At 44.5% G+C, this 24,338-nt stretch overlaps 1 protein-coding gene across 2 annotated transcripts in view; it reads left to right on the top strand.

Moving 5' to 3' along the window:
* LOC109920459 (apoptosis-inducing factor 3) overlaps window positions 1-24,338 on the top strand; it is a 121,933-nt gene that overhangs the window by 6,779 nt on the left and 90,816 nt on the right. For both annotated transcript variants that reach the window (XM_048611544.1, XM_048611545.1), the window contains exon 2: window positions 23,157-23,430. In XM_048611544.1, coding sequence (XP_048467501.1) covers window positions 23,400-23,430 — 31 coding nt within the window. In that variant the 5' untranslated portion in view covers window positions 23,157-23,399. The remainder of the gene's footprint in view (window positions 1-23,156; window positions 23,431-24,338) is intronic.

Genomic DNA, 24,338 nt, shown 5'->3' on the forward strand with positions numbered 1-24,338 from the left:
CCATACACTCACCACCGGCTGCATGAAAAAGTTGCCCCTTGGGTCCCTTTTAAATCTTTCCCATCTCACCTTAAACCTATGCCCTCTCGTTTTGGACTCGTCCAACCTGGGGAAAAGACCTTGGCTATTTACTCTATCCATGCCCCTCATTAATTTATGAACCTCTGTAAGGTCACACCTTCACCTCTGATGCTCCAGGAAAAATAGCCCCAGCTTATTCAGCTCCTCCCTATAGCTCAAACCCTCCAACCCAGGCAACATCCTTGTAAATCTTTTCTGAACCCTTTCAAGTTTCACAACATCTTTCCTATTGGAGGGAGACCAGAATTAATTGCAGTATTCCAAAAATGGCCTAACCAATATCTTATACAACCGCAACATGACATCCCAATTCCTATACTCAATGCAGTGAGCAATAAAGGCAAGCGTGTGTCAAATGCTTATTTGATAATGCTCGTGTGTAGCTTGCTGGGAATTTTAATTGTCTTTATGGTCCCTGTTGTAAAGTCAGATTATGTAATCTTAGCAGGGCAGAGGGACAGTAATGGAGCCTCATCATATTCTATGTGTAACATGGGATCTCGAATTTATAATTTTAGCAGAGGATGTGGCATGGTCTAGACTGTGGTTGTGATGTGTAGCTGCTACCTTGGCTTGTCCCTTTAAAATCAAAGCTCTAATGTTGGCTGAGGTAATTCACAGAACAGTTACAATTGAATGGTGATATGAGGTTCCAGGTCAGTGACTCACTTTCCATCTCATTGCAAACTTTCTGATGAATGCAATGCAACATTGGGAACAATGTGACATTGAAAAAGTGATTTCCCTGAGTGGTTTTAATTCTCGTAATTAACCACACTGTGGTAGTTCAATGCCCTGAGTCTCATCCACTAACTGTGAAGACCTTGGGAACCTAGAGAAACACAAGATTTAAATCTCTCACATTGATTAAAGTATTTCATTCACACTAAATACGATCATAAAGGTACATTTAATTAATTTATTGTAAATATTGAATTCTTAATATCTTTAAAATATTGCAAAACTATTTTCCATTAGCAACCAGCAACCTTAGTGGGAAACAATAGCCTGGAAGAATTGTAAACATATTTTGATGTGATTGATTTTAGCTTTTGCTTTTTCTACAACTGTGATTTGTCACTTTCATGTATCCTTAGTAGGTCCTGACATGTTCCTTCTTGCCCCTGACTTTGTTTAAATGTAATTCAAAAATTCCCTGGCAAATCAGTTCTGATTTTGTCCTTCTGCAGGGAGTTGAGGTTTGAGTCAACCCAATGCATTGTGAACCCGACACTATGTATTTGGACAAAGTGTGACACAAAAACATCTGACCTCCAGAACTGTTACGACAAACATACTTTTGTGCTTAGCTTTAAGCTCTGAGAAGACCCAGATTGGAGGTAGATAGGTGCTAAAAATAGTGTCTTGTCCCGCATGTCTCTCTCTTGCCCCCACACCCCCGCCAGCCTGCCCAAGGCATTTTTGGGGAGGAGAGATAGGGGCTATCCATCACACATGGTTGTTAGCTGATCTGACGTAAGGCTACTTAAGGTCAATTAAAAAAGGCTGACTGGCATTTTCTAGTAAGCCTCCAGGCTCCCAAAGGCGTTAGAGGCCAGTTCAGAGACTGGGAGCTGACCTGGCTTCAAAAGCCATTTTTCAGCTCAGATGTTAAAGAGTATTGGAGAGAGTGTTGCCAATTTCAAGCATCCTCTCCCTTATTCACCTTCCAGTGCAAACTGCAGCTGTTTACAAGCTGTAAGCCCCCAGACTGACCTTCCCATTTCAAGAGCCCTCCAACCATCCTCAATTGGATAGTCAGTCTGCCCCCTGGCCATTAGTTGGACTCCCTGGGGAAGATCACAATGAGAGATGGTAGGAACTGCCGATGCCATTTCTGAAGAAGGCTCCAGACCTAAAATGTCAGCCTTCCTGCTCCTCTGATGCTGCTTGGCCCGCTGTGTTCATCCAGCTCTACACCTTGTTATCTAAGATCACAATGAGAACTTGTTTCTCACTCAGTCCTTCAGACCCACTTTTCAGCCTATGGGGAAGGTCGTGTTCTTTGTATCTGATCTCCCACACACATCGAGTCAGATATTAGAGAGTTGAACAGTGGGAAGAGGGATATATGTTTTCATCAAAAAAGAATTTGGAGAGGTGTTTGTCAGAAGTCTAGCCAGAGTCTGGGAAACAATTATTTTTGTTTGAATGATTCACAATGACAATAATAACACTGCGGCATGTACAAACCTTAAAGTGAAATAAGGGGGAAGTGACCTTTCTGCCGTCTATTCCTTTAGGGTTGGCTCTTTAAAGTGAAGCCCATAGAAGTTTCGAAATCTTCACTGTTTAACACTGCTCTTTGCTCATTTATCAATGATTTCTGCAATGGTACTCAATACACTGATTTGTTAATGTTCAGAAATGCAACAACTAGTTTGAGAATAAATATATCTCTAACTGTTTTGAGTCATATGCTGATGCTTTATAGGAGCTGCTGATTTGTTCACCTGCTTTGCCCTTTCTCCAATTGCCCTGCCATTCCTCCACACCCCCCTACCCCCTTTTAAAAGCAACATCCAATTCTTTTTTTAGGTATCTCTGAAATTATTTCCACCTCCCTACAGGCAATGCATTCCAAATCATAACAACTCTGTCATTATCTGTTTAATTACTTTGCTGAACAAGGCAATGAAGACAGGTGTCAATCCACCTGTACTAATATTTTCCCATTGTCTCGCTCAAGATTGTAAATACTTGAAAAATAGACTCCTAAGCTCTCAATACTTCGTGATAAATATTATCAAACCTGAGGGATTTATTTGTTTTCAGCCTTTTAACCCCATCTAGAACTTCTAATTCCTTTAGATTGAATACTTAGTCTTTAGGGTGATAGGTGCTGTAAGTGTTCTCCTTTGTGAATGTTTTAAGACAGGAGTTCTTCAGAATCGGTATCATTTCATGCACACCAGCAGTTTTAAGCTACAGAATTGCTTCTTTCAATGATCTCACACTTATTAGACCACCTGTTGCAGTACTGGAAGTCTTCTGTTACACTGTTACATTTCATTTTAACAGCAGCACCTTTCCCTCGATCATTATTCTCTTTATTTCAGCTATAATTTGTGAAGTTTGAGCTTGAAAAGTGAGTTTTGGATTTGGCCTGCTCTTAAGTTTTATTCTAATGATCTATTTGTTTCCTGCCGAAATGTTGATGCGAGTCCCCTTCTAACTGATTAGTTTTAATGATTCCCTCATTAAGCAGGCATTCTGCACTTTATATAATTGCAGCCCAAAGGCTCTTGTGGTGCTGAGGTGGTGTCCCCTACCTCTGAATCCGGAGGCCAGGTTTAAGCACCATGTCTCAAAAATATTGGCTTTAAATCATAAAACCTCTACATCAGGCCATTCGGCCCATCAAGTCCACACCAACCCTCTGAGGACCATCCAATCCAGGTCTACCCCATCCCTGTAATCACCATGGCTAACCCACCTGTCCCTGTACACTATGGGTAATGTAGCATAGTCAATTCACCTAACCTGTGGGAGGAAACCCCACGCAGGGGCAGGGAAAATGAGCAAACTCCACACAGACAGTTGCCCATGGGTGGAATTGAACCCAGGTTCCTAGTACTGTGAGGCAGCAGTGCTAACCACTGTGCCACCATGCCACCCAAGTCTCAGCCTTGTAGAAGGGGGAATTTGAATTCAATTAAAAATCTGGAATTAAACATTATATGGGAAGGCTATGAAGTAGTGTTGCTGGACAGGCATTCCAGAACCCCCGGTTAATGTTCTGGGAGATGGATTCAAGTCCCACCGTGCCAGATTTGAATTCAATAATAAAGCTGGTCCAATGTCAACTGTTGTGAATGGTCGTAAAAGCCCTTCTGGTTCACTAATATCCTTCAGGGATGGAAATCTGTTGTCTTACATGTGACTCCAGACCTACAGCAATGTAGTTGACTCTTAGATGTTCTCTAAGAACTTAGGGGTGGGTAACAAATACTGGCCTAGCTAGTGACACCCACATCATATAAATGAATGAAAAGGAGATCCAATTTCCATGGGATTTCTCAATTGCCTCACTGCACTGTCTGTTTCTCCAGAACTTTTTATTAAACCTCCACTGAGGGTGCAGCAGAAGTTCAGAAGATTCTGGCAGAAATTCTACCCCCAAGATATTTTTATCCATTTATTAGACAGGTTATAGCAGTGTTTCCTGTATTTAGATTATACAGTCAGGGATAATGTTTCCGTTTTTACAAAGTGTTCTATTGGTATAAATGTATATTTAATCTATGTGCATATTCCTGTATATATTTCTGTGTTGCATCTTTATCTAATTTATTTTGATGAGTTACTTGATCCAATCTTATTTTCAGATGCAGTTTGTTTTCTTCCATGATCTTCTCCTTCAATCTTGACACCAACCTCATATTGTTTCCAGTTATTAATATCTGTGTGCAACTCAATCATTTTGTCAGTGACAACTGCAAACGTGCAAAATGAAAGGCAGTTTGTATTACACCAAGTAATAATTTGCCTGTGAGGAATTATAGATGCACTCAGTAATGGGCAGTCTGTTTGTCCTTGTATGAGGTCCACTAGCTTTCAAGCCCAGTGCAGCCTTCTTAGTTAATCCATGGTCATTTACCTATTTGTCCACAGGCCTTAAAGACCGGTACTTTTAGTATTCCAAAGTCTCCTAAACACATTTTTCTTTCGTTATGTAAGATTTTGACAAATTCTCCAATTTTACCTCCTTTTCTGCTTCCAACTGGACTGCCTCACTGGTGAAACCTTGAGGCTTATTATTAGCCTCAAAGTTCGCGTGATGGTGACCTGAGATTGAACAGGGTGAAGATTGAGTGAGTTCAGAATAGTTGGGCGTTGTTCAGAGAATGTGGAAATTAGAAGAATGTGAGGCAATCTCATTGAAACATGTAGGATTTCTTAAGGGGCTTGACAGGATAAATACTGAGAGCATGTTTCCCCTTATGGGAGCATCTATGACCAAGCAGCATTGTCTCAGATTAAAGTGGTGCCAATTTAAGACTGAGATGAGGAGGAATTTCTACTCTCAGAGGGTTGTGAGTCTTGGGGACTCCTTGCCAAGAGAGCTGTGGCATCAGAGTCTTTGCGTATATTTAAAGCTGAGATAGGTAGATTCTTGATCCGTAGGAGCAACAAGGTGAAATAACTGCACAGAGGCTTGTATGCTGTCACCCTTTTTTCACACATGCACAGTACATGCAGGCTAGGTGGATTGGCCATGTTAAATTGCCCGTAGTGTTCAGGGATATGTAGATTAGGTGGATTATAGGGGGATGGGTCTGGGTGGGATGCTCTGAGGGTCGGTGTGGACTTGTTGGGCCGAAGGGCCTGTTTCCATACTGTAGGGATCGTATGATTCTATGAATACACTGGCTGTAGACAGCCAGTTTGGAGTCAGTTCCCTGAACTGAGGTGATTCTGAATCCCCTGTTTATATGTTTTTCTCTCAGGAGGAGATTCTGATCTCCTTGTTATATATATATATTTTGTTTCTTGAGTGCATGTGTAGATGCGAGACACAGTAAAACCAATCCCCTGTTTATATTGATTAGCCAGGGCTTCCTGATTGGCCCAGGTTAACAACCCCAATAAAGGATCTTGTTGTCAATCTTTACACAAGGGTTAGAGGGAAAGAGGAAGAAAGTGAGGAGTGTCAGATTGTATTGAATTACAGGGCAGGTTCGAGGGACTGAACAGCCTACTCCTGTTCTTATTTCTTATGGTCTTATGGGTCTATCCTGACCTCCATTTTCAAATATAATTGCTAAAGCTCAGCAAAAGGCAGTTGGGTAGAGTGTTTGAGGACTTGAAGATGCTGGGACTGTGTTCTTCCCTGTATCATTTTAGACATGAGGATGGAGTCTCGCATTAATCGCTGTTGTTTCACCTCCAGAATCCTGCTTCTAATCTGACTCAGGCTTAAAGAGATCTTGGTCTGTATTGGAACATAGGGACAGGAGGAGGCCATTCAGCCCCTCAAGCCTGTTTCACCATTCAATGTGATCATGGCTGAACTGCAACGTAACTCTATTCACCCACATTTGTTCCATATCTCTTCATGTTGAATAAGAAAAATCTACCAAAGATTTACAATAGTTGGTGCTATTTGCAAATGAGAAATCCGAGTTTCGGACACACTTTCCATGTTAAACTATTTTCACTTTGAGGGACTGGTTCTAATTTTTAGACCATGCTTCCTGCTGGATTTGCAGAAAGTGGCTTCGTCAGAGAATTACTCAACAGCGATTAGTCAGTTTGAGCTGTAGGCCTGGGCATTTGGAGGGAGTAGTTCCCGGAATATGTTAGCCCTATAGTTGCATGTTTGGCTGAATTTAATTGCCCCAAGAACATCTACAATTGGATGGTTGAGAGGATTTAATTACCCTTAGTGGACTATACGGGCAGTATACTCCTATTATACATGAGGTGTAGTTCTGGATATCTGGTTGGGCTTGCAAGTGCAGGAATCAGTCTTTGTGTCTTTAAAGTTACCCATTTAAATTTTGTTGGAATGTTAAATACAGTAAGTAATGTACAGTTTCTACAGTAGGGTGAGTAAGATTGAATGAAAGAAGATATTGAACATGCTCTGCTGGTATTTATGGTGACATAACTGAATTAGGAAAGGGCTTCATCAATTTATTAGACATATTGTTGTGTCAAAGTTCATTGCGGGAATGAAGTGATGTAAGTACAGGGTGCTCAATATGGAGATCTCTCGCTCCATCGCAATCTGCTGAGGATCGTAAATGAGATGCTGACATGCTATAGGGAGTTTGCTTCATTTATCACTGCTTCCCACAAACCTGCTGCTCGTTCTCAAATTAATTCCATCTCCTTGGACAGATTTATGGGGAGAAGAATGATGCTGTTCAGTATCTGTTGTGTTCCTGCTCATTTGCATTGGAAACATAAACAAAGGGAGAGAGAAAGAACTGACTAGGCAGAAAATGAACATCTGGAGTGAAAGCAGGCTGACTGCTCAGTCCCATTGCTATTTCTGAAGCCTTGCTGTGTACAAACCAGCTGTCAAATCTACCTACAAAGACAATAGTCACCGTGTCTCCTAAATATTGAATTGGGCTGTATAGGATTTTGGAATATCCTGAAGATATGAAAGGTGCTATTTAAATGCTAGATTTTTCACCTTGGTGTGACACTAGTGTCACAAACTGTTACAAAAACCACCTGATTAAACCAACGCCCCACCATGTGCTTTCTTCAATGTTCTTCCGGCCTCTTCTCTGATGCTGCCATGAATGCCCCAGAGAGAGGCATTTCACTCAGGATGGGCATTCTCGGTATATCTTAGCCTGTATTTGAGTGGTGGGTTGGGGAAATGGATAAATGAGCAAAAGCTTGTGGTTTTTAATGGCACGTATTGTTGGTTTCTTTGAGTTCTTTCACCTTCCCGAGATGCATGCACTTCATATGTTCCAGTCAGTTCCTATAAAAGAACATGGGCTCCTCATGCTGTTGGGCATGGTTTGCCCTGGGCAAGTGGCTGGTTCTAAACTAAGAGTGTGCCCTGCAAGAAATTACTTCACCCACTGATTCCACACTCCTTGTCTAATAAAGTGGCAAATAAATGTATTTCTCAGACAAAAGCAAGCAAATTAACAACAGAAACATAGTAATTCATGCTAGCTTCTTAACTATATTAATACGCAAATCACAATAGTATATTTTATTTTCTATGCATTCACGGGATGAGGGCACTGCCATATTGCTGTGGGTCTGGAGTCCCATGTAACTCAGACCAGGTTTCCTTCCCTAAAGGACATTAGTGAACCAGATGGGTTTCTCCCCCAGCAATCAACGAAGGATTCATGGTCATCATTAGACTCTTAATTACAGATTTTTAATGCTATTGAGTTCAATTCCATCATCTGCCCTGGCAGGATTCAAACCCGACCCCAGAACATTACTGGGTCTCTGGATTAACAGTCCAGCGATAATACCCTCTAGGCCATTGCTTCCCCTTATTAGGCTGACACGTAATACATACAAAATATAGTCTATAGGTATGCTTCTGAAGCAAAAAAGTGAAGATAGATTAAGGGATTGGGACCAATTGGATAACTCTTTCAAAGAGACAACATTGGTAAGATAGACTGAATGGCCAACTTTTGTGCTGGAAGATTTTATATGTTATCATATGGTCCAAAACTCAACTTGTGACCAGGCTGTTGATTTGCTGGATGTTTCAGTAGGGGGCACTGCGATTGGTCCTGTTTATAAACTAGCACACATACCTTAAAGGGGAGGTGCATTGTGGATGGAGGAGGCACATAAACTCGGAAATATTGACAAATGACACCACACGGTGTGAGTTGTAAGCTTTATGGACACCGAGGAGAAGTTAGAAAGGAGGAAAGCTGTCCCGTGTCCACAGGAAGGTGTGTCGTAAAGCCACACATCAGAAAATTCATTGACCTCACACAAGTAGCTGAGGTCAGCGAATGCTGCATCTGATCAGCTGCACTAACCTTCAATCCTGCTTAATTCACCACACACCCCCATCACTCTTTCAGTCAGAATGCATACCTGACATTCACATACACTAGCATACCCTCACACCCACATCTCTCAGCTTGCACACACTGCTAACTATTCAACCGTGACAAATTCCTCAAACACACTGTGCAACACTCACTGACACACTTCACTCGGCCTCACTAGAAAAGGTGGCACGCAACTGAGAAGGCAGCAGGAGCTAACTGGAGTGGGACAGGCGCGCCCGCATGGTTCAAAACTCTGTGTCAGAGACGCTGCTGGGCACAGCTGAAAGCATTACAGCTGGCAGGACCCCCACACATTATGCTCCTTTTCTTATCCCACAGTTTACAAGCTGCGGATGGCTCAAACCCATCTCTCTTCCCCACTACACTCTTGAAAGCACAATATTATCCTTTTCACTCTCTCCTTTCAGATACCCAGCAGGTGTCTCCTAGGCATGCAGTGGAGGAATACCAGGGAGGCAGCTGTGTTGAGACATTGGGTAGAAGTGGCCTGCTGCCAAGTCAGGGGACAAGGTCTAGGTGCCAGTCTGAGTTCTACTGCAGAGGAAACAGAGGTGTGAATTGCTTGGAAACCCTTCAGCAGTGCACTGATAGGAACACCCAGTTCGAATGTTGGCATATGTACGCATATCCACCATTACAAAGCTGATCACTGTGCATGTACCCCCATTTCATTTATTCCATTTCCTCAGCTGATGCTGAACAGCTGGCGCCGAGAGCTGTGCCCCAGCCCAGTTGGGATGAGGTTCTGGAGTGGACAGCTGATTCCTGTGGTGAACATTGACACTGTGCCCTCCAGGCAGTGGGGGAGGGGCACACTTCTGAAGGGCTTGTTACGGCCCTATTTTGGCACAGAGGTAATGTCTGCATCTCTGGACCAGAAGGCCTTGCTTTAAGCCCCACTTGCTCCAGAGTTGTGCAATAACATTTCTGAGTAGGTTGCTCAGGAGGTATCTGTGAGGTGGTTGTGCACTGGTGTGATTGGCCATACCTTGGTCCTTATTGTCTGGTAACCATTCTTTGGTTTGTTGTGGTGTTTTAAATACAGATATCTCAGAGCGACGGTATCACAACGGCCGCTTGAGAATAGGGACTGAGCTGTAACAGGGCCTAACTCAGTGCAGCTTAATCCTTTTCCCCTGTGACTCCATTTCAATGCTTTTACATTGGTGTGAGCCTAGAGTGGACCACATGGGGTAGGGAGGGGTGTGGTGATGATTGAGAGATAGGGGTGGGGGTGGGGGCAGGAGTTGCAACACTGCTTCAAAAGATCTGAATTCTGTCCCAGATTCAGCACCATCAATCAAGCAAGAATTCATCTGCCCCCTCCAGGATAGCAGAGCTCCCCTCCTCCAGTTGCTGCCTCATCTCTACTTGCTGGCTGTGCTACTCAATCCTTCACTTTCCCAGACCCTCGACTCTGAAAGGTCTCCGAATAGCCAGCCACACTGTCTCCACAGAGCCCACTAGGCAGCTGGCATTGTGTCAGAGATGAAAGAGTGGGACCCCTGCTAGAGGAAGGAGTCAGTAGGAAGGAGTCACCATGCAGTTCCAGCTTCTGCAATTCGTGTTGTCCGTCTGCTCTCTCCACCAGAAAGGTGGCTTTCAACGAGTAAGGGTGGAGATTGGCAAAACGTCAGGGGAACTGGTATCAAGACTTACCAGGAAATTGTTGGGAATGGTGGCTTTGAGTTATGAGGGAAGGCTGGATAGGTTGGGACTATTTCCACTGGAGCGTAGGAGATTGAGGGGTGACCATATAGAAGTTTATAAAATCATAACGGGGCATAGATAAGATGAATGGCAGGTGTCTTTTCCTTAGGGTGGGGGGTTTCAAAACTAGGGGCTTATTTTTAAGGTGAGAGGAGAAAAATTTTAAAAAAGACAGGAGGGACAACTTTTTTACACAGAGAGTGGTTCATGTATGGAACGAACTGCCAGATGAAGTGATGGATGCAGGTACAGTTACAAAGTTTAAAAGACATTTGGATATGTTCATGAATAGGGGAGATTTGGAGAGATACGGACCAAGGTGGGACTAGTTTAGTTTGGGAACCTGGTTGGCGTGGGCTGATTGGACTGAAGGGTTTTTTTTCCATGCTGTATGATTCTATTACTCTATAAATACAAGTATCTGGTGTAACACAGAGATATTTTCAGGAGACACAGAGAATGCTATCTCCGCAAGACTGGTTGGGCCGAAGAGTCTGTTTCTGTGCTGTATGATTCTATGACTCTCTATCTCTGGAGTTTTATCTGGAGATAATAAGAATGCCACTTGTATCTCAGGCCCTAAATATTAAGGGTCATATTTAAAACCTCCAGGAGCAAAGGGAACAAATGAAGCTAATGCTGTCTAGTTGTCTGAAGGCTGTAAAGATTTACACACATTAAATTGCTTCTGAACAATCAATGGTCAGCCATTTTTTTTATCCTTACATGGGATATGGTTATCTGGCAAAGACGTCATTTGTTGCCCATTCATAATTAGCCTTCTAGACCACTCCAGAGTTCAGTTAAGAGATTCCTAGGACCCTGGAGTCTCAGGTAGCCTGGATAAGTATATTCCTCCCCTAAAGTGAGGCAGATGGACGAGTAAAGTGTGTATTTCGGTGGCACAGCGTTTGCAGGGTGTGCCGACACCTCCCAGCGTTTTTTTTGGAGCATGCCTCGTGCTTTTAATTAATTCCTCAGCTGCCACGGAAGCTGTGGCTTATCTCATCGTCTTCAGAGATTCCAGTCGGATCGTTTTTCTCCAAACTCAGAGCCCTTATTTGCATAACTTCCGGGCGAAACTCTCAGGGAGGCGTGAATTCGGACAAATGCAGCACATTTGCATGCGAATGGCTGGTTTGGCTCATCTCGCATTCACACAGCTGATGTCCATTCGAACAACAGACACAATATTGTGCAGATTGCTGCTGGGGCCGTGGGCCATGATACTCTTCAGGAAATCCTCTCTAGATTCTGAGGGAGTACAAATCCTTTAGGCGGAGATCCTGCCCACACTGGGGTATTTTCTCCAGTTGGCTCCCAAAGCTATGACAGGACAGCGAGAGAATTTCAGGACTATCTATTTGAAATTGGCCGTTAATTACTAAAGGGCTATAATAGGATTAAATAATCCGACTTGCTACCCATACTCTGTCTGAGTCTGCTTGATTGGCTGTTCACCATTTGCATGCATGTTAAAATAAGAGGTGTCATCTTTGATAGGGGTCTCAGTGATGTGAGCTATGGCAAGATGTTGTGGTCAAATCGGGTGTTGGCTACAGCAAGGCCCGTCTCAGTATGGAGATCATCCCACTCCATCTGTTCTCAGGTGGCATGGCGAGATTGCTGCTGGGCAGTAGTGAGGCGTCATCTGAAGGGGATTAACAGTTGTGTAACTTCTTCTGAGCACCAAAATTCACCGCATTAATATTCACCCTCCTTTCTCACCAAACAAACTAAACATTAGGGAAAACTTGACGAGGAGACCAGAGCGTGGAGCTGGGGGATTTCATAGAATCATAAAATCTCTACAGTGTGGAAATGGGCCCTTAGGCCCAACAAGTCCACACCGACCCTTGGAGCATCCCACTCAGACCCATACCCCTATAACCCGCCTAATGTACACATCCCTGAACACTATATGCAATTTAGCATGGCCAATCCACCTAACCTGCACATCTTTGGACTGTGGGAGGAAACCAGAGCACCTGGAGGAAACCCATGCAGACACGGGGAGAATGTGCAAACTCCACAAAGATAGTCGCCTGAGGCTGGAATCGAACTCGGGTTCCTGGTGCTGTGAGGCAACAGTGCTAACCACTGAGCCACCGTCCCGCCCCTCTTGCTGCCAATGACCTCCATCTTGGGCACTGGGCAGCAACTGCCATCGCATGCATCCATACACAGTGGCATCTGGGCATCTCCAAACCAATCATGACCATCCTGCCACCTCCATCACATACCAGTGGCCTGCTCACAAGGCACAAGCGTACAACTGCAGGGCACAGCAGCATTGAGAAGCCGCAGTTAGGGGCACTTTGCATGCAACAGCAGGGATCCAGCTCACAGAATGGACCAGACTGCACCTCACGGCATTTTCTTCCTTAACACTCACTTGTTTTGATCTGCATTCTTCCACCATCTGTGCTGTGTGTTACATTGCATTGATTTGCCAGGCAGTGTCTGTTAGCACATTAACCATTGACTGTCAGCTTTGCTGTTCTGAAGGGCTTTTTAGTGCAGACACACAGAATGCCCGGGGTTGGGGCAGAGGGCGGTGGGGGGGTGCGGGCGTGGGATGGTGGTGTCATCATGCTGAGACATTAATCTGACATCGACAGCATGTGCCAAATGCACTACCTGTTTATTCAACCAAATAGCCTTGGCAGAAACCGGTAAGGCTAGTCCTCAGTCAAGTCAAAGGGGACTTTTTTTTCCCCTTTATTCATTCACGGGATGAGGGCATCACTGGCTAGATCAGCATTTATTGTCCATCTCTAATTGCCCAGAGGGCAGATATGAGTCAACCACATTGCTGTGGGTCTGAAGTCACATGTAGGCCAGACCCACATAAGGATGGTAGTTTCCTTCCCTAAAGGGCATACTGAACCAGATGGGTTTTTCTAAGAATCGGCAATGGATTCATGGCCATCATTAGACTCTTAATTCCAGATATTTATTGAATTCAAATTCCACCATCTGCCACGGTGGGATTCAAACCCACATACCCAGAACCTTTCTTGGGTCACTGGATTAACAGGGGATCTGGGTTCAAGACCAACCTGCTCCAGAGGTGTGCACTAACATCTCTGAAAGGGTAGTTTAGAAAATAAAAAAAAAAACAAGGTAAAAGATCAATGATAAAGGACTGTTGTGGAGTAATGGTAATGTCTGTACCTCTGAGACAGGAGGCACGTCAACCCCAATTGATGTAACTTCCAAGGGTTCTGTGTGAGCCACTGTGGGAGTGCTCCTCCATTAGGAAAGTGCTGAATGCAGTGTGAGTTTCAGGGATTGAGGTGGATGTACGATTGGGTGGATGGTGTTGAGCTGCAAGGCAGCATGTGGTTCTTTCAGCAGCTTCTGCAAGGGACTACATCTGCTGAGGCCCAGTGCAAACCTGTCTTCCATTTTCCACATCCTCTGTGCTCGGTCTTCATCTGCAGGTCTGAGGCCTAAGAGTCTCCTTCCCTCCTTCTGTGCCCAATGTAGGTCCCTTTCACTGAGTATGACCGGGCTTGCTGCTGGTCGAGTGTTGGTCTTTGTGGTGGCCTGCTAGACAAGTTAAAGATGGAGGCCTGAGGAGCAGCTAGGGAGGGATGTTGGGATATGTGGGTTCCCCAGGGGTTTCCAGCCCAGACTCCAGGCCTGGCCTGAGTGAGCTGCAGTGTGATACGTGTCCTGGGACTCAGTACCAGATGCTGGAGCGGGACTGCAGCAGTGGGTCACCCACTCCCGATTTGGAACCGGCTCATTCCAGGGAGTGATGGGTGCCCGGTGTGCGATCTCTCAGTCGCGCTCCCACAAATGTAATAGGACAATGCCTGATTCCATCTGTGCGAGGTCACATCAGTTCAGTTCACCCCATGCACCCCCCCAGACAAGGTTCCTTGCTGCAGCCTGGTCAGGAGGGTCGGGGAGTATAGCTGGCTTCTCCCAGGTGCAGGGTGCAGTTGACTGCCCACAGGTGGCACTGTGCCAACGCTGCAGAATTCATCATCATTCCATTCCATGAACATTCAGGTAATCCGTGATCACTATTACCACTTTGTGGAGGTGTGTGCCCACTACCCTGGCACTGCCATGACTCCTACATCATGGGGCACTCTCATGGACCTGGTGCATTTGAGAGTCTGGGTGCCTTTCAAGGCTGGTTACTGAGGGCAAGGCTATTCTCTGTGACCATGGTTCATGACACCTTTGTGCAACCCCTGACTGAGCAGTTTAATGATGCCTACTCAGGGCCGTGGTGGAGCAGAGTATAGGGCTGCTGAAAACATGGTTCCTCTGCTTGGACCAGACAGGAGTTTGGAAGTATTGTCCAGACAGAATGTGCCACATCATCCTGTCATGCTGTGCCCTGCACAATTGGAGCAGGGAATGAGGCAATGTGCTGGATACTGAGGAACTGGGGGAACAGGAGCAGTTTTCCCAGGAGGAGGAGGGTGGCAGGGACATTAGTCAGAGGAAGCTATCACTGTCTGTGACCGAGCTCAGCTGTGTCAGGTGTTACAAGCCAAACAGAACCTCACTGGCCTCCTTGTTCCGACACATGAGAGCTGGGTGAAGCAGATAATTGTTAAACCACAAAATAATCTTTGCTCATCGTGCTGAAATCTCATTTGCATTGTAGGGCAATCTCAAGACAGTGCAGTGCCTATTGCAACAGGGTGTTACTCTTTGAGTTTGAAAGGCAACTTACAAAACCAACATTGCGACTCACCGGTCTAGAGATTCTGTAGGGTGTCCCAGGCACCTCCTAGCCAGCACTTGTAGATCAGTAGACTATCAAAGCAACATGGCGTCAATAGTTCTCTCAGGAGGCAAGAAGAAGGAGGGGCAAGGAGGCTGAAATTTAAAATGAGGTATTGCTTACACAGGAGCCACTTTAGATGGGTGAGCGCAGGGTGATAGGTAACGGTCCTTAATGTGAGTAAGGGTACAGGCAGCTTAATTTTGAATGACCTCAAGTGGGTAGAATGGCAGTATGTTGTGGCAGAGGTGAAGCTGGGCAAGCTGGCAGAGGGGGGAATAGATGGTCTTAGTGACAGTGTAAATATGTGGTTGGACATTCAGTTCAAGGTCAATAGCAAGTTGGCAGACTCAATCCCAGACTGTAGCCTGAAATGGAGTTGAATGGGAGAAGAGGTTGAAGACAATGGCCAATGTTCAACTGAAAGTGTAACAAACACCCATTTAACATCTCATACCCATTGCTTCCACAATGTATTTGGCTGAATTGCTCTACTTTGGCAAAACTGGAAGTATTATGCCCAGAAGCTATAGGTTTGTAGGAGGACTGAGAGGAGGCCATTTTGCCTGAGTCCACTGAGGAGGCCCAGGCTCAGGCTACTCGAAATAATCTGTATATAAGGGGCATGAATCCTTGAAGGGACTGCTGCATTCAGAACAAACAACTGAATCTCCATCCATCAGTTGTCTCTGCCCAGTATATGGGAAAACCTGCAGAACTAGACACAAGTGGAACGAGATATTCATCAGTTCCAGGTAGCCCCAACTACTGTAGGGGTGTAAAACAGCAGGAAAGAGGATCAATTCACCTGACAATCTAACCAGTGCACTTATCAGTTTTATCACTTACCTCGATTGCAGCTTTTTGCGATGTGAACTTTTGTTTCTTTCTGGCCATAGCTGCGTTCATATCTTCCAGCTTGAATTTCAGACGTTTCAATAATGTACCTTTCCTAGAATTGGCAAGATGTGGGCTTGTTTGCACAGGAGAGAACAGCAAAGTTGAGTCTTTGGTGTCCCATTTACACATTTCAGTAGTCTTCAGGATGTTAAAAAAAGATGTAAAACACAAATGGAAATATTAACAGGGAAAGTGCTGGGGATAATCAGTAGACCTATCAGCATCTGAATGCAAAAGCAGAGGCTACAGTACTGAGTAGGAATAGTCCATCAGATGGGGGGAGGGGGGGGGGGAGGAGGTGTTACATAAAAAAGAAACATATGATAATCATGATCCCACTGCTTTCCTCCATCATATGACATGTCCCTTAGCAACTGCCCTATAGCATCAATGAGCATCCAGTTAACCACTGGTCACCTGGGACTCAATTGAGAATTCCAAGATCATTTCACCCGGATTGCAAATTCTGGTTGAAGGTCTTCCTGGAGGTTTCAACTCATGAACTCCTGTCTCCTATTGCCCCTGTCCCCCACACTCCCACCCTTGGCTGTTCGATATGATACCACACAGCGCCAGGGATCCAGGTTCGATTCCACCCTCAGACGCCTGTCTGTGTGGAGTTTGCACATTCTCCCTGTGTCTGTGTGGGTTTCCTCCGGGTTCTCCGATTTCCTCCCGCAGTCCAAAGATGTGCAGGCTAGGTGGATTGGCCATGGGAAGTGCAGTTACAGGGATAGGGTAAGGGGGTGGGTCTGTGTGGGATGCTCTTCGGAGGGTCGGTGTTGACTCGATGGGCCGAATGGCCTGCTTCCACACTGTAGGGATTCTATGATTCTATATCCACCTCAGGTTTCACTGTCTTCAGAGGTCAATTGGAAACCACACAAGAAAAGAACTCTTCCGCGCTCAAGTGGGTAGTTTAATTAGTGGAATACAGATATTAATCCACAATTTTTTCAGAATCACATGTAGCAACAGCAAATGTCATTCGTCCCTTTCAGCAACAATTTTATTAAGAAAAAGCAAGAGTTCATAGAAAATAATACACACACAGTTCTTGTGATCACCTCTGTAAGGTTTTCTCCACGGTTTCCCACTACAGTTTCCTGGAGATTGGTTTTCTATTCCAGGGACTCCAGGCCCAATCTGGAGAGTTGGCAACCACATGTGAAAACCCTGAAACCTGCAGAAGGAGCTGACTGGATTGAATTCGGAAGTTAAAGCCTTGTGCCTGGTCTAAAAGTCTGCCCATCAGCTCGCCTCCTGGTTTCTCTTCATACGTGTTGGTGCCAACTCCATAGATAATGCCTGCAGTGGTGATAAAGGAGCCAGATACATCAGAGCCACAGCCCCACACATCATGCTGCAGTCTAACAGGTATAATGATGGGAATCTCAGTCATTTGGTGGTGCCAGCACTATTGAACACCATTTAATACACATTACAGTGCCAATTATTCCATTTATGCCATGGTACAACGTGATATCAATGCCTGAAGAAAGAAAAGAGAAAGACAGCCTTGCATTTATATTCCTTTTTTTAATGACCATTTGAAAGCACTTTACAGCCAATGAAGTACTTTCTTTTTAAGTGTTCTCACTGTTCTCTCTGGACTGCCTCCAATGCCAGTATATCTTTCCATAGATAAAGGGCCCAAACTGTTCACAGTATTCCCACGGTGGTCTGACTAGTGTGTTATATAGTTTTAGCAAAACCTCTCTATTTTTAAACTCCATTGTCTTTGATATAAAAGCAAACATTCCATTTGCCTTCCCTATTACTTGTTGAACTTGGATGATTCAAAATAAAAACCGAAAATTGTTAACTCTTATTTTTCTTCACAGATACTGCCAGACCAGCCAAGCTTTTCCAGCAACGTCTGTTTTTGTTGGATGATTCATTTTGTGATTCATGGATGAAGATTCCCAAATCCCTCTGTTCTGTAGCTTTCTGAAGATTTTCTCTATTTAAATAATATTCAGCTCCTCTATCCTTCTTGTCAAAGTATAAATCTAACATTTCTCCACATTTTATTCCATCTACCAAACTTTCACCCATTCATTTAACCTGGCCATATACCTCGGAACACTCTGTGTGTCATCCTCAACACTCGCATTCCAACCTATTTTTGGAGCCATCCAAAAATGTCCCCCTTATCCTAATACTCTATCTTCTATTAGTTAGCTGTTCCTCTATCTGTACAAATAGATTACCTCCAACATCATGGGCTGTTATTTTATTAAAATAAGATAAAATAAGACCTAGGTTATAATTGGCTCTCACATATGTTCGTAAACCTGATTTGTATGCCAAGTTGGAACACAACACAGTAGAATATAAAATATTCATTTGTAAGTACAGAGAAATGTTCACATGTTGGATCTTTAAAGTGAATATTAATACAGCCCGAGTATAAAGGGATTGTCTTATGAGGACACATTGAGTGGTAGAATGAGATGTGACCTTGTCTAAACAAGATTTTTAGGGGACTTAAAAACCGAAAGAACTGTGGATGTTGTAAATCAGGAACAAAAACAGAAGTTGCTGGAAAAGCTCAGCAGGTCTGGCAACATCTGTGAAGAAAAAAAAAGAGTTAATGTTTCTAGTCTGGGTTCTGAGGAAGGGTCACCCGACCTGAAATGTTAACTCTGATTTTTTTTTTTCACAGATGCTGCCAGACCTGCTGAGCTTTTCCAGCAATTTCTGTTTTTGTTCTTAGGAGACTTGACAGGGTGGATGTGGAAATGTTGTTTTCCCTTGTGGGAGAGTCTAGCATCCCAAGGTATCGTCACAGAATACAGTGATGAAATGGAATCTCTTCTCTCAGAGGGGAGTGAATCTGTGGAATTCTTTTGAGGCTGGGTCGTTAAGTATATTCAAGGCTGAAATTGACTGATTTTTGGTCAGGGAATCAAACGTTACGTGAAAAAGGCAGGAAAGAGAAGTTGAAGATTATCAGATCAACCATCATCTTATTGAATGGCAGACCAGACTGAATGGCCTACTTCTGCTCCTATGTCTTATGGCTTTATTGTCTTATCACTTACACCCATGCAAGCACATAGCTGGAGCCTTAGCATAATGTGCCATCCGAAAGATGGCACCTTTGACAGTACAATGCCCACTCAGTGCTTCACTAAAGAGCCAACTTTGATTTTTGTGCTCACAGCCTGGAGTCTGAACCTGAACCTGGGACCTGATGAATCAGAGGGATGTAGACTACAACCAAGCCACGGCTAACATGCAAACAAGGGTCTGAACCTCCACCAAACATAATGCAAATCCATGGGGCTGCCAACCACATGATGCCAACCTCACCCACAGTGGTGGCAATCAGCCATAGAATCATAGAATCCCTACAGTGTGGAAATAGGCCCTTCGACCCAACAAGTCCATACTGAACCTCAGAGCATCCCACCCAGACCCATCCCCCTATAACCCACCTAATCTACACATCCCTGAACACTACGGGCAATTTAGCATGGCCAATCCACCTAGCCTGCACATCTTTGGACTGTGGGAGGAAACCGGAGCACCCGGAGGAAACCCACGCAGACATAGGGAGAATGTGCAAACTCCACACAGACAGTTACCTGATGGTGGAATCGAACCTGGGCTCCTGATGCTGTGGGGCAGCATTGCTGACTACTGAGCCACCGTGTCACCCCATATGCAAGGCAATGTAGCCCTAGACATTTTTGTGGTAACACTAGGCATCACAAGGATTAATCTGCAGCCATTCCAGTGCCAGCCAGCGCCCCCCGCCACCCCCCACCCCCCCACAACCACCACCATCCACCACCCAATACATAACTGGGCTAATGTCACACATGTCACAGCACCAAGCTCATACCAGGGGCTGAATTATTCCGAGGTTGTACTGTTCACCACAGGAAGAAAGCTTAGTTGCAACCAATACACTGCACGTGGCCTTAACAATCTGAGGGGTGCATTTCTGCCCCACGCTGGAAGGGAATCCATCCCTCAGGAACTGCTCACTGATTGGTGGGCAGCATCTACATTGCCATCGGTGTCAGAGGAGAACGTGAACTGCAAGGAGGTTCACACACAAGCGTCATGGACACCAGAGGTGTTGGGTCCAGGGTTTCTTGGGAGCAGAGAGATTGAGCACCATAGGGAAGGGAAGGGGCAGGGGTAGGAATGAAGAGAAGGGCTTATGGTTTTTGGGTGATGCCTTTCACATGCACAATACACCCGTATCCTCCAAGGAGGCAACACCCCCTTCCTTCCTCTTTTGCACCAATTTTGTTGAGAAAACAGCCTTCCCATTCTTGCCTAATTTCAGCTACTGGTAGCAGGTAGCAGTGGAAGTGGATTGATTCATTTCCACTTGGTTGGGCCTTACCCCTCACTATAGTAGGGACTATTTCAGGGTTTGGTAGGATGGAGTGAGCAACTCACCTGGCCTACTTTATGAGGATTAATGAGATCCCATGTTGAAGAGAAACAGGCAAACTATCCCTGAAATTTATCCCACGATCAACATCACCAGAATAAACGATCTGGTCACTTAACACACTGACATCTTCTTCTACGTACTACTGTACAAAAGGCTGTGAGAGATATTCTAGCTGTATTCATTCTTCAAATGTTCCTAAACTGACTTCTTTTTTGGATTTTCAGCATCGTTTCCTGTTCAAACCATGTTCTGGTCATTTCATTCTTGATTCAATGCATCCTCAAGACTCTCAGTGTTTCTCTCAACTAACTCGTCCCTGTTATTAGTACCATTTGTCTAACATCTTTGCTCATATTCCATCTATCATGGTCAGTGCATTGAGTATAGGAGTTGGGAAGTCATGTTGCAGCTGTATAGGTTATTAATTAGGCCACTTTTGGAATACTGCATTCAGATCTGGTCTTCCTGCTAGAGGAAAGATGTTGTTAAACTCAAAAGATTACAGAAAAGATTTACAAGGACACTGCCGGGGTTGGAGGGTTTGAGCTATAAAGGGAGGTTGAATAGGCTGGGAGGCGTGGTGGCTCAGTGATTAGCACTACTGCCTTACAGCGCCAGGGACCTGGGTTCAATCCCACCCTGGAGTGACTGTCTGTGTGGAGGATGCATGTTCTCTGTGTGGGTTTCTGTCGGGTGCTCTGGTTTCCTCCCACAGTCCAAAGATGTGCAGGTTAGGTAGATTGGCCATGTTAAGTTGCCTGTAGCGTCCAGGGGTGTGTAAGTTTGGTGGATTAGACACAGGAAATGCAGGGTTACAGGGAAAAGGGTAGGGGGATGCTCTTTGGAGGGGTGGTGTGAACTTGTTGGGCCAAGCGGCCTGTTTCCACACTATTCGGATTCTATGAGGCTGGGGCTATTTTCCTTGGAATGTTGGAGGCTGAGGGGTGACTTTATAGAGACTTATAAAATCATGAGGGCATGGATAGAGTGAATAGCCAAGGTCTTTTTCACGGGTAGGGGAGTCCAAAACTAAAGGTCATTGGTTTAAGGTGAGAGGGGAAAGAATTAAAAGGGACCTAAGGGGCAACTTTTCATGCAGAGTGTGGTGTGTGTATGGAATGAGCTGCGAAAAGAGATAATGGAAGCTGGTGCAATTACAACATTTAAAAGGGATCTGGATGGGTATATGAAAAGGAATGGCTCAGAGAGATATGGATCAAATGCTAGAAAATGGCACTAGATTAATTCAGGATATCTGGTCGGCATGGAAGAGTTGGATTGGAGGGTCTGTTTCTGTGCTGTACAACTCTATGACTCTCCATCCCTGTAATATGAGGCTAAGCAAGATAAGACACATGAACTGCCAAACGTACAGGTAGAGTAGCCACTCCCCACACAGTTTGTCTCAATCTTTCAAACAGATACATGGTGCAAAATTCAAAATGAAACCGTGGTGATAACCACCATGTGCCAGTTATGTGTGATCTGACCCATTTTGCTCCTGACAGTCACCATTAACTTCAATTCACTGCAACAAATAACGATGGGACTGTGTTTAACCATGATCCTCAGACACTGATTATGCCCAGGGGAAAACAGGCCAGCAAAAGAAACCAAAATAAAACCAATGGTTCTGTTTAAAACAAAAGCAAAATACTGTGGTGCACAGAAACCTGAATTAAAAGCAGAAGAAGCTGGAAATAGACAACAGGTCAGGCAGTTCCTGTGGAGAGGGAAGTGCAGTTAACATTTCAGATCCAAACTCTTTTTCTGAAGCTTTAGTCTGTTCACCGCCATGAGCGGAGTGAGAACAAAGAAGGATAGTGAAGCAATCACATCGCCAGGAGTCAAACGTGGAGGAGGAAAGGCTGGGTTGCAGATGACCCTTGAACTACAAAACTGTGGCTTAGCGGTAGTATGCTCACTTTGAGTTAGATGGTTGCAGGTTCCTAGCCCCACCCTAGAGAATTGACCACAACATTCAGGCTGACATTCCAGTGCATTACTGAGGGAATGCTGCACTGTCGGAGATGTTACAGATACAATTGGTCTATGCAACAGTTCCAACAACACTACAAAAGCTTGACGCTATCCAGGACAAAGCAGCCCACTTGATTTGCACCCCATCTAACATCTTTGACATTTGCTCTCTCCAACATTGACGCTCTGCAACAACAGTGTGTACCTTCTAGAAGATGCACTGCAACAACTCACCAAGGCTCCTGAGACAACACCTCCTAAATCCATTACCACTTCCATCTAGAATCACAAGGGCAGCAGTTACGTGGGAACACCACTAACTGCAAGTTCCCCTCTAAGCCACTCGCCATCCAGATTTGGAAATATATCGCTATTCCCTCAATGTCATTGGATTGAAATCCTGGAATTCTCTCCCTAAAAGTAATGTGGTTGTACCTTCTCAACAAGGCTTGCAGTGTTTCAAAAAGTAGCCTGACATGAACCTGCACAAGGGCAATTAGGGATGGTAAGAAATGCTGACCAGCCAACAATGCCCATATACCATGAATGAATAAGGGAATGCAGTATGGTAGTGTCCCTATCTCTGAGGCAGAAGGACCAAGTTCAAGACCCACCAGCTCCAAATCTGTGGCTGAACTGGTTGTAAATAAAAAATATCAAAAGCAGTATAGGAAGCTATATTGGGATATGGGTTGAATGTTTATGCCTTGGTTTCAGTTTAGTTATGGTGCAAAGCAGTTTAGAAAGAAAATGAATCATACCACTTTGTTTTTGGTTTTGTTTTTAGATTGTGACAACTGGACATTCGCTGGCCCAGCATGGATTGGTCATCTTTATCATGGATGTGACTGCACTATCACGTCTAACAAGCATGGGCCCTACAAACATGGCATTCATGTAACAGCCTTCTCTGTCCCATAGACAGGGCTCGGTGGCTCGAAACAGCTGCTCATCAGCCACATCACGATACAGCGGTCCTTGGTTCCTCGGTTTCTATAGCGACGCGCCAACCTTTTTGCTTGGCCCAGTCATGGGAGGATGTTTCTCAAAGCCAAAACCAGGTGACTACCCTTTCAAATGCCTGCACTAATTGATCCTCATAACTAAGTATGTCAACATGCTGAGTAAGGGGGAGGGGGAGCTCAGAGGAATTTTAAATCTCTTTCATCCATGCTCATTGCAGCTTAGGGAGCCTTTGAAAACTTGTTTATCCTTGAGAGTACCAAATTTCCACAACAGCTTCCAACACAATCCTATTAAAGGAAAACGTTTCTCTCACTGGTCGTGAGAGCTCTCAATTCCTTAATACATTTAAAGGTGTACTGTGCTACTGACTTTATTTATTTAGGTTGATTCTCCATATAAACAATCACTCTCATCAAGACAAAAACCAATTTGGATATCTCTAAGAAGAAATCTGCAAAGTCTTAGAATCTGTACAGTACGGAAGCAAGCCATTCAGCCCACTGAGTCCAAACTGACCCTCTGAAAAACATCCCATCCAGAACCTCTCCCCCAACATTGCATTTCCCATGGCTAATCTACCTCGCCTGCACATCCCTGGACAATTTAGCATGGCCAATCCACCTAAACTGCACATCTTTGGTCTGTGCGAGGAAACCAGAGCACTTGGACAAAAAACACACAGACACAAGGAGAATGTACAAACTCCACACATACAGTCACCCAAGGGTTGAATTGAACCCAGGTCACCTGGTGCAGTGAGTCTGCAGTGCTCACCATTGAGCCACCATACTGCCCCCTTTCTGTCCTTTTTGTTTCTGCAAAATATTCTGTGTCCTTTATACCTAAATTGTAAAGACCAACAGTATACTTTGGAGAGCTGGCTAGGTGGATTTGTTAATCTGCGAAGTTCAAGGGATGCAAGCTAAGAAATTATTACTGTCTACATTGTTGGTTGAATGCTCAATGTGGTTGTCTAACATTTCACGGTGCTGACCAATTTAAA

Source organism: Rhincodon typus, chromosome 24, assembly GCF_021869965.1.
Source record: "Rhincodon typus isolate 14 chromosome 24, sRhiTyp1.1, whole genome shotgun sequence".
NCBI classification, from domain to species: domain Eukaryota; kingdom Metazoa; phylum Chordata; class Chondrichthyes; order Orectolobiformes; family Rhincodontidae; genus Rhincodon; species Rhincodon typus.